Source organism: Durio zibethinus, unplaced genomic scaffold (assembly GCF_047325235.1).
Source record: "Durio zibethinus cultivar Kanyao isolate XHJ-2024 unplaced genomic scaffold, ASM4732523v1 HiC_scaffold_171, whole genome shotgun sequence".
Classification (NCBI taxonomy): domain Eukaryota; kingdom Viridiplantae; phylum Streptophyta; class Magnoliopsida; order Malvales; family Malvaceae; genus Durio; species Durio zibethinus.
In genome coordinates this window covers 38,050-49,873 of record NW_028322794.1, presented here as the reverse complement: position 1 = coordinate 49,873, position 11,824 = coordinate 38,050, and the positions used below count along the sequence as shown (strand labels likewise).

The 11,824-nt window shown below is 35.2% G+C and overlaps 1 protein-coding gene across 1 annotated transcript; it reads left to right on the top strand.

The window, feature by feature from the left end:
- The first annotated feature begins 5,352 nt into the window (after nt 1-5,352).
- LOC149509443 (cytochrome b6) lies at nt 5,353-8,870 on the top strand. The gene is made up of 2 exons (XM_089757722.1): nt 5,353-5,767; nt 6,592-8,870. The coding sequence occupies exons 1-2, from the start codon at nt 5,762-5,764 to the stop codon at nt 7,231-7,233; spliced, it is 648 nt and encodes a 215-aa protein (XP_089613848.1). The 5' UTR covers nt 5,353-5,761; the 3' UTR covers nt 7,234-8,870.
- Nucleotides 8,871-11,824: the final 2,954 nt, after the last annotated feature.

Below are 11,824 nucleotides of genomic sequence, written 5' to 3'. Positions count from 1 at the left end.
GGTGGTCTTCCATTGCCATTGTCGTCAAATGGTGGTCTTCCATTGCCATTGTCGTCAAATGGTGGTCTTCCATTGCCATTGTCGTCAAATGGTGGTCTTCCATTGCCATTGTCGTTAACTAGTCTCCATTTTTTATTCACTATAGGTTTGTTATTCACTATAGGTTTGTTATTCACTATAGGTTTGTTATTCACTATAGGTTTTTCATTCACTATAGGTTTTTCATTCACTATAGGTTTTTCATTCACTATAGGTTTTTCATTCACTATAGGTTTGTTATTCACTATAGGTTTTTCATTCACTATAGGTTTTTCATTCACTATAGGTTTTTCATTCACTATAGGTTTTTCATTCACTATAGGTCTCGATTCTGTACGCACTATATGATCCACAATTCCATGATCTTTGGCTTCTTTTGCTGACATAAAATTATCTCTTTCCATGTCTTTGTTTATAACCCATCGGGGCTGGCCCGTTCTTTGTACATAAGCCTCTATGATGTCTTCTTGCATTTTCATTACTTCGTCTGTTTCCATGACCCAGTCTTTGAAGCCATCATCCTTAAGCATACTAATAGGTTGATGGATCATTACCCTGATGATATAACATACTTCTAACTCACATAATGAGGCGAGAAGAATAGCTATAGAATTGAACAACCGTACAGGCATTTTTTGCGCATTGCATACGGCTTTACAATTGCATACGGCTTTACAATGGAATTCTCTTTTTTCTTTCATCGAAAAAAAGAGAAAATATAGAGTCTATTAGACCCAGATTAATAAATAATCCAATTACCATCCTTCTTTTTCTTTTTTTTTCGGAAAAGTTTAAAAATACTATGATGGCTCCGTTGCTTTATATATTTATTTCGTCTGTGATTCAGCAATCCCAAAGTTTCTTTTTTTTTTTGAAAAAAAAAAAAGAAAGAAAAAAAATAGTCTTTTTTTTTTTCGTACTCTTTCATAACATAAATATTGTTAATAGCCTCTGGTAGGAAAAGAAAAAAAGTTTGTGACGCCTGAGATGGGCCCACGATAGCTAAGATCAAATTGGAAATGCCCCTTCTCTCATACTACTCTTTCGATACATAATCTAATATTTTTTTTTGAAAAAAAAAAAAAGAAATAAAAAAAAAATTTCATATCGAATTCAAAGTGCCATGCTATTATTACTTACTAATTCATATTTCATATGGCGAAGGCATAGTCTTCTTTTTTCTTTCCATCAATAATAAAAAAAAAAAACTCATTGGCGCCGAGCGTGAGGGAATGCTCTGCGTTTGGTAATTTCTCCTCCGACCAAGAGAAAAGCTGCGATTGAAGCGGTCAATCCCATGGCTAGTGTATGCACATCTGGTTCCACTGCTTGCATAGTATCAAAAAGAGATAATCCAGATACTATCCCTCCGCCAGGAGAGTTTATAAAAAAAAACAGGTCTCGGCTATTACTCTCTATACTGAGATAGATCATAATACCCGCAAGTTGATTCGAGGTCTGGATATCAAGCTCTTTGCCCAAAAAAAGCAATCTTTCTCGATAAATTCGGTTGATTAGGATAAAATTGTATCCCTTAGTAGCCGTACAGGCACCTTTTGATGCATACGGTTCAACAAAAATTGCGAAAAAAAATCAATGTGTAGATTCCAGCCATCCTTTGTTTTTTCTAGTCGGACCTTTCTAACTTCTAATTTCTAATGAAGGGGCTTTTTCTTACATTTTTTAAATAAAATGAAATTTAAAATTAAATTAAAGAAAGATGAGTTTTGGCCCGTTTTCCTATAATATAGAAAAAATTCGCTAAACTTATTGCACAAACTTTTCATTGATCCATTTTTTTTTCATTGCGATTCAATCCAAATCACGATGTCATTTTCTTGTTCCTGAATGGGGTTCGTCAATTTTTTATTCAATTTTTTTAGGTTTATGCTCTACTCCGAGTAAAGATCTGCCCGATTTTTATTTGCACATATAGGACAAATGACCCAATACCACGTCTTTTTGCTATGATTTCATTTCCTTTTTTTATTTTAATTTAATTCCTTTTTCTTTCATGTTTTTCGCCAAATATTCAACGTATTTCCCATATTATTCGATTGATTAACAGTTTGAAATCGCTCTTATTTATAATTAAAAAAAAAAAGAAAAATTATGATTATGATATAGGTGGTAATCATAAATATATTACCAATTGGGTTTTTTCTAAACGGAGCCTGGATACTTCATTTTATCAGTCCAACCAAGCCAACCATAAATCATTCTAATTGAAAATATTAATCTGGATACACCCCCATGAAATGGATCTCTAATTGCACTTCATTACACTTCCCGCTACAAATTTTTGATAATTCAATCAATCTTTTTGGGGCGAAACAGGGGATATCTCGATCGGGCGAGAGAACGGGGGAATCCCATATGACCCAATATATTTGACAAGTCGCACTATATGTCAACCCAGCTTGCATCGTTATCTCCCGGAACTTGAAAAGGAACTTTTGGAATACCAACAGGCATAAAGTAAAAAGAATGTAAAATTATATTTCGCTTTGATTGTGGAAGCGTAATACGTAATGTAATACGTAATAATGGTCTTATCTTAATAATATGTAATATTATATTTCACTTTGATTGTGGAAGCGTAATACGTAATGTAATACGTAATAATGGTCTTATCTTAATAATATGTAATATTATAATATGTAATATTATATTTCACTTTGATTGTGGAAGCGTAATACGTAATGTAATACGTAATAATGGTCTTATCTTAATAATATGTAATATTATAATATGTAATATTATATTTCACTTTGATTGTGGAAGCGTAATACGTAATGTAATACGTAATAATGGTCTTATCTTAATAATATGTAATAATGGTCTTAATAATATGGGCCTTTATCATATTTTATACATAGATAGACTAAGGCCATAAAATAAAGAAAGGCGGAATGAATGAAAGAGAATTCTTACGAATAGGTCCTTTGAATGATGAACAAATAGGGATGCATTCATTCATAAAAAATAGGATCAACCCCCATTGCGTATTGATACTTATCGAGTATAGAATAGATCTGCTTCTCTTTTTTCTTCTGAGCCGAATTCTTCCCTTATTACTAATGGAATAGAACAAACATTAATCCTTTCTCCGAAAGAATCCACCGAAAAGGGGAGGTATTCCAATGCAATAAAGTTACATAGTGTCTATTTTTCGTTGATTTGATAAAGGGGTATTTCCATGGGTTTGCCTTGGTATCGTGTTCATACTGTCGTATTGAATGATCCCGGTCGCTTGCTTTCTGTTCATATAATGCATACAGCTCTGGTTGCTGGTTGGGCCGGTTCAATGGCTCTATATGAATTAGCTGTTTTTGATCCCTCCGATCCCGTTCTTGATCCAATGTGGAGACAAGGTATGTTCGTTATACCCTTCATGACTCGTTTAGGAATAACCAATTCATGGGGCGGTTGGAGTATTACGGGGCGGACTATAACAAATCCGGGTATTTGGAGTTACGAAGGTGTGGCCGGAGCACATATTGTGTTTTCTGGCTTGTGCTTCTTGGCAGCTATCTGGCATTGGGTATATTGGGATCTAGAAATTTTTTGTGATGAGCGCACAGGAAAACCCTCTTTGGATTTGCCCAAGATTTTTGGAATTCATTTATTTCTCTCAGGAGTGGCTTGCTTTGGCTTTGGCGCATTTCATGTAACAGGATTGTATGGTCCTGGAATATGGGTGTCCGACCCTTATGGACTAACCGGAAAGGTACAACCTGTAAATCCAGCGTGGGGCGTGGAAGGTTTTGATCCTTTTGTTCCGGGAGGAATAGCCTCTCATCATATTGCAGCAGGGACATTGGGCATATTAGCGGGCTTATTCCATCTTAGTGTCCGTCCGCCCCAACGTTTATACAAAGGATTACGTATGGGAAATATTGAAACCGTCCTTTCCAGTAGTATAGCTGCTGTCTTTTTTGCAGCTTTTGTTGTTACTGGAACTATGTGGTATGGTTCAGCAACTACCCCCATCGAATTATTTGGTCCTACTCGTTATCAATGGGATCAAGGATACTTCCAGCAAGAAATATATCGAAGGGTTAGTGCTGGGTTAGCCGAAAATCAAAGTTTATCAGAAGCTTGGTCTAAAATTCCTGAAAAATTAGCTTTTTATGATTACATTGGCAATAATCCGGCAAAAGGAGGATTATTCAGAGCGGGTTCAATGGACAACGGGGATGGAATAGCCGTTGGGTGGTTAGGACACCCTATCTTTAGAGATAAAGAAGGGCGTGAACTTTTTGTACGTCGTATGCCTACTTTTTTTGAAACATTTCCGGTTGTTTTGGTAGACGGAGACGGAATTGTTAGAGCGGATGTTCCTTTTAGAAGGGCAGAATCGAAGTATAGTGTCGAACAAGTAGGTGTAACTGTTGAGTTCTATGGTGGCGAACTCAATGGAGTGAGTTATAGTGATCCTGCTACTGTGAAAAAATATGCTAGACGTGCTCAATTGGGTGAAATTTTTGAATTAGATCGTGCTACTTTGAAATCCGATGGTGTTTTTCGTAGCAGTCCAAGGGGTTGGTTTACTTTTGGGCATGCTTCGTTTGCTTTGCTTTTCTTCTTCGGACACATTTGGCATGGTGCTAGAACCCTGTTCAGAGATGTTTTTGCCGGTATTGATCCAGATTTGGATGCTCAAGTGGAATTTGGAGCATTCCAAAAACTTGGAGATCCAACTACAAGAAGACAAGTAGTCTGATGCAAGATTGCTTTGTTATTTTTCGCTTCTATTTTCTGTTTGTGATTTGACATAGGCTGCTGTAAAAATCTTGATTAAAATCGCTGCCTTTTCTTTGATTCTTGTTCTTTCGTTATTTTATTCGGGAGATGATTCTAAATAAATAGGTACGGAAGCTATAATTGTAAACCACGATCGAATTTATGGAAGCATTGGTTTATACATTCCTCTTAGTATCTACTCTAGGGATAATTTTTTTCGCTATCTTTTTTCGAGAACCGCCTAAAGTTCCAACTAAAAAAATGAAATGATTTTTCATTATCTCAATTGAAGTAATGAGCCTCCCAATATTATATTGGGAGGCTCATTACTTCAATTAGTCCCCGTGTTCCTCGAATGGATCCCTTAATTGTTGAGAGGGTTGCCCAAAGGCAGTATATAAGGCGTACCCAGTAAAACTTACAAGTAAACCAGATATAGAGATGGCGACTAAAGTTGCTGTTTCCATTATTATATAATTATATAAATAATATATATAAATATAAATATAAATAATATAAATATAAATATAATTTCAAGATCACAATGGATCTATGATAAGATCGTTTATTTACAGCGGAATGATATACAAAGTCAACAGATCTCACTGAATACAAAATAAGATTTATGGCTACACAAACCGTTGAGGGTAGTTCTAGATCTGGTCCAAGACGAACTGTTGTAGGGGATTTTTTGAAACCATTGAATTCGGAATATGGTAAAGTAGCTCCTGGATGGGGAACGACTCCTTTGATGGGTGTCGCAATGGCTTTATTTTCGATATTCTTATCTATTATTTTGGAGATTTATAATTCTTCCGTTTTACTGGATGGAATTTCGCTGAATTAGATTCACAAGAACCACGAAGCCTCGCTTTTCAATACAAAAAGTGAAACTTTTAGTTCTCGGATTTTTTTTAGCCCATTCTATTTTGGTAGTTCGACCGCGAAATTTTTTTTGTTTCTGTATTTCCGGAATATGAGTGTGTGACTTGTTATAATTGATCCTATTGATAGTACAGAAAATGGGTCTGTCCTCTTGATCGAGATAGTTTTATCCCGTCGGATAGCCATTCTAGTATCTGGAGCACGGAATATATGAAATGGATCACGAAGTATTCGAACTATGATTCATACTTAATATTCAAACCTCGCGGCCGGACTCAAAAAAAAAAAAAATTTTCAAAGAAAGAGGTTTTTTATTTATAAATCGAGAAATTTTTTCTTCTTTCAAACTCTCATTTAGTTTATGCTTATTTTGATCAAAGGACAAACCTTTCTTTTCTTTGTATTTTTATTTATTATATCTATTCTATTCATTGAATAAGTGATGATCCAATAATTCTTACTCAAAGAATCTTTGGACTTAGTTTGAAGGTTTTATTGAATCATCGCGGTTCTGGTATGAATCTGAAGTTTCAATTGATTCATAGGGTCTTAACAAGAGAATTCCTATTAAAAATAAAGAAAACAAGAATAAAGCCACATTCCATATAAATAACAAATCAAAGCAAAGAAAAAGAAAAGAAATAAGTAGGTAAATAGAAGATTCAAGAGGCCTGATCAACATAAAGACGAATGCGCCGACTTGATTTTTTGGCATTATAATTACAACTACAAAAAAGAGCTTTCGGATTTTTACTCTTTTGTGTCTTCAGATAAAATTGAATGAAAAGATTAAGAAGTTTCAAACTTTCTATTCCATATCCGTTTCAGCTATTATTTGGGTGTTTTTGTTTGAGCTGTACGAGATGAAATTCTCATATACGGTTCTCAGGGGGGGAGTCCTCTTGGTTTACCTATCTCAATAAAGTCTATGATTGGTTCGAAGAACGCCTCGAGATTCAGGCGATTGCAGATGATATAACTAGTAAATATGTTCCTCCTCATGTTAACATATTTTATTGTCTAGGAGGAATTACGCTTACTTGTTTTTTGGTACAAGTAGCTACAGGATTTGCTATGACTTTTTACTATCGTCCAACCGTTACTGAGGCTTTTACTTCTGTTCAATACATAATGACTGAAGCTAACTTTGGTTGGTTAATCCGATCAGTTCATCGATGGTCGGCAAGTATGATGGTCTTAATGATGATCCTGCACGTATTTCGTGTCTATCTCACTGGTGGTTTTAAAAAACCTCGCGAATTGACTTGGGTTACAGGCGTGGTTCTGGCTGTGTTGACTGCATCTTTTGGTGTAACAGGTTATTCCTTACCTTGGGACCAAATTGGTTATTGGGCAGTCAAAATCGTAACAGGCGTTCCGGAAGCTATTCCGGTAATAGGATCGCCTTTGGTAGAGTTATTGCGTGGAAGTGCTAGTGTGGGACAATCCACTTTGACCCGTTTTTATAGTTTACACACTTTTGTATTACCCCTTCTTACTGCTGTATTTATGTTAATGCATTTCCTAATGATACGTAAGCAAGGCATTTCTGGTCCTTTATAGAGAATATAGACCATAGCTATATTGTAACCAATCATTTATCTTATTACTTGCCAATCATTTATCTTATTACTTGGGGGAGGAACAATAGTATTTCATTGCTACAAATATGGATTGTTGAAAAAAAAAAAAAAATAAGACATGTATTTGGATATTTCCTTTCAACTCCACAATATTCTATTATTTATTTGATATGACATGAATAGTTGAAGGGAATTCCCCGAAGAGAAAATGGATTATGGGAGTGTGTGACTTGAACTATTGATTGGGCCATGCAGAAATATGCCTTTATCTGCTACATTGGAATTCACAACCAAATGTGTCTTTGTTCCAACCACCGTGTAAGCCCCATACAAAGGATAGGCTGGTTCGCTTGAAGAGAATCTTTTCTATGATCAGACCTGACGATGTCGTGTATGAACAGGGCTCCGTAAGATCCAGTAGAATAAGTGATTTGGCATAATGCAAATTAGATTTTATTTATTTATTTTTATTTTTTTTTTACTTTCTTATCTTAATAGTATGAAAATACATTCATTTCTTCTGCATCGACCCGATTTATTATTATTATACTATCGGAGTGAAACAAGGGATCTAAAGAAGAGCAAAGGCTAGACTATATTAGTAACAAGTAAATCCTTTGTATGTAAAAAATCTCGATATATTTTTGGGATAAAGGTGAATCGCAAGGCCTAAGACGACCCAGAAAGCACTTGATCACGATCAACTTTGTACGCCTACTTGGGTATTGAGCATTTACCTGTAAAAATGGCATTCCTTGGAATGTATAGTTGCAACTTCGTAAAATGGAATCAGGTAACTTTTTTCTTACATATGAAATCATTCATATATGTGTGGATAACATATAGATTCATTTTATATGTATCCGTTTGTATCCATTTGATTCGATTGATTTTTGCTTGAGCCGGATGATGAAAAATTATCATGTCCGGTTCCTTCGGGGGATGGATCTAGAAAAATTCACCTATCCTAATAACAAAAAAACCTGACTTGAACGATCCTGTATTAAGAGCTAAATTAGCTAAAGGTATGGGTCATAATTATTATGGGGAACCCGCATGGCCCAATGATCTTTTATATATTTTTCCAGTAGTAATTCTCGGTACTATTGCTTGTAACGTAGGCTTAGCGGTTCTAGAACCTTCAATGATTGGTGAACCCGCGGATCCATTTGCAACTCCTTTGGAAATATTACCTGAATGGTATTTCTTTCCTGTATTTCAAATACTTCGTACAGTACCTAACAAGTTATTGGGTGTTCTTTTAATGGTTTCAGTACCTGCGGGATTATTAACAGTACCTTTTTTGGAAAATGTTAATAAATTCCAAAATCCATTTCGTCGTCCAGTAGCGACAACCGTTTTTTTGATTGGTACTGCGGTGGCCCTTTGGTTGGGTATTGGAGCAACATTACCGATTGATAAATCCCTAACTTTAGGTCTTTTTTAAATTGAATCAATTTTAAAATAAAATATCATGATGTGCGTATCTAGGGAGTAGTCACTTCAAAGTCAAAGTGAATTCTCCCTAGATACATTTATTCAATTCTGGTCCCAATATATGGATTGTGCTGAAGGTTCAAAATCCATTTTCGTTTTTTTTTTTTTTTTCTAATTTTCTAAAGTAAAAAAAAAAAAAATGAAATAAATCCTAAATCCAATGGATTTAAAATTTTGGTAAATCAATTTCGCAATGCTTTTCTACTTCTTTTCTAGAATGCCCAATATTTGTTTTACATCTTCTATGCGAAAGTGTTCAATTTTCATAAGGTCTTCTTGACTGTTATTCAAAAGGTCCAATAATGTATGTATATTGGACTTTTTGAGACAATTATAGATCCTGGGAGGCAATTCTGATTGGTCAATAAAAATATATTTCAATGCTATTTCTTTTTTCTTTTTTCTTAGTTTAGCTAATCTATCATGAAAAGGAAAAAAAGGTAAAGTAACGTTGTGTTGATTGTTTTCTAAATGTAAGTTTTCTTCTTCCGCATCTAGAAAGGGAATAAATAAATCAATCAAATTCCGAGAGGCTTCATGAAGTGCTTCTTTAGGAGTTAAACTTCCATTTGTCCATATTTCTAGAAAAAGTATCTCCTGTTTTTCATTATCATTCCCATAACAATGAATACTATGATTCGCATTTCGAACAGGCATGAATACAGCATCTATAGGATAACTTCCGTCGTGAAAGTTCTTTGGCGTTTTTATACCGTATCCTCTATTTCTCTCGATTTGTAATCCAATACACAAATCAATTGGTTCGGTTAGGCTAGCTATATGCTGTGTATTATCAACGATTTCCACAGAAGGCGGTAAGATGATGTCTTGAGCAGTTACATATCCGGGACCCTTGGCACAAATAAAGGCGTTACGAGTTCCATACAAATTACTTCTCAATACAATTGCTTTTAAATTCATTAAAATTTCATGTACTGATTCTTGAATACCTACTATGGTAGAATATTCGTGTGGTATTTTCTCAGATTTTGCACGTGTAATACATGTTCCTTCTATTTCTCCAAGCAAAGCTCTTCGCATCGCAATGCCTATTGTGTCGGCTTGGCCTTTCATAAGTGGAGACAGAATAAAGCGTCCATAATAAAGACGCTTACTATCTGTTCTTGATTCAACACACTTCCACTGCAGTGTCCGAGTAGAGACTTTTACTTTCTCTCGAACCATAGTAATATTATTTTATTTGATCAGATCATTGAATCATTTATTTCTCTTGAAATCTCTTTAGTGTTTATTTCTACACACGTTTTTTTTTAGGAGGTCTACAGCCATTATGTGGCATAGGGGTTACATCCCGTACGAAACTTAATAGTATACCACTTCTACGAATAGCTCGTAATGCTCCATCTCTTCCGAGACCAGGACCTTTTATCAGAACTTCCACTCGTCGCATACCTTGGTCTACTACTGCTCGAATAGCATTTCTCGCTGCGGTTTGAGCAGCAAAAGGAGTCCCTCTTCTTGGACCCTTGAATCCACAAGTACCGGCGGAGGAAGAAGAAATTACCTGACCCCGTACATCTGTAATAGTAACAATGGTATTGTTGAAACTTGCTTGAACATGAATAACTCCTTTTGGTATTCTACGTGCACTTTTCCGTGCACTACTGCGCCCATTCCTACGTGAACCAACTTTTGGTATAGGTTTTGCCATATTTTATCATTTCATAAGGATAAGTCAGAGATATATGGATATATCCATTTCATGTCAAAACAGATCTTCTATTTTTATTTGTTCATCGCTTTCTTTAAGATTAGTTTCTTTTCTTTAACTTTAAGGAGTTCTTTTTAGAATAGAAAGATTATCCTTGTCTCTGTTTATGTCTCGGGTTGGAACAAATTACGACAATTCGTCCCCTCCTACGGATTAGTCGACATTTTTCACAAATTTTACGAACGGAAGCCCTTATTTTCATAGTTGTTATTCCTTAAATTTTTCCGAATCTACTTATTGGAAGAAAATAAGTTTCTTGAAATTTTTGAACCTTGAATTGGATCCCCCTGAAAGGAATCTTGAAGTTGAAAAAACTACCTAATCGTTCGAATCCTTGTTGCGGAGTCTATAAATTATACGCCCCCTGGTTGAATCATAAGCACTTACTTCACTTTTGTTGACTCTATCCCACGGTGGTATACGTATAAAACTCGATCGGACCCTTCCTGAAACATAACCTAGAATCAGATCTTCATTATCTAAAGGAATCTGGAGTGGACGTGATTCACTAATTAAACCTCCATGAATCCATTTTTGTTCTTTTATTCCAGGTAAAACTTCCTTGACGTATCAACTACTGTAGGGCAGGAGGAGTTCTATTAGACAACCCGTGCTTTTTTTTTTCACAAATGGAAAGTTTCGGATTCGGATACAATTCGGATGTTAGACAGATTACCATATATAACACAAAATTTCTCCGCCGATTCCTTCTAGTCGAGCCTCCCGGTCTGTCATTATACCCCGAGAAGTAGAAAGAATTACAATCCCCATCCCGCCTAAAATTCTAGGAATTTGTTGATAGTTAGAATAGATTCGTAGACCGGGTCGACTGATCCGTCGTAAATTTAAAATAGTTCTATATGGTCCTTTCCTATTCCTTCTATGCCGTAGGGTTAAAACCAAAAAATATTTGTTTCTTTCCCGATGTTTCCTTATGTTATCGATAAAACCTTCTCGTAAAAGTATTTTAACAATGTTTTCAGTGATGTTAGTAGATCCTATTCGAATCGTTCCTTTTCTATTCATGTCAGCATTTCGTATAGAAGTTATTATGTCAGCAATAGTGTCCTTACCCATGGTAAACTAAAATTATTGTTGCTCCCGAATTTTGATATAACCAACATGTTCTTTTTTTTTTTTTACTTAGTAAAGGTATATACGTGAGACACAATCTACTAATTAATCTATGTCATTTAAATACTCTAATTTAAATACTATAACTATATTGAATTGAGGTCTCGTCTTATAATACCTCAGGAGCTAATGAAACTATTTTAGTGAAATTTAACTGTCTCAATTCCCCGGCGATCGCACCAAAAATTCGAGTTCCTTTTGGATTTCC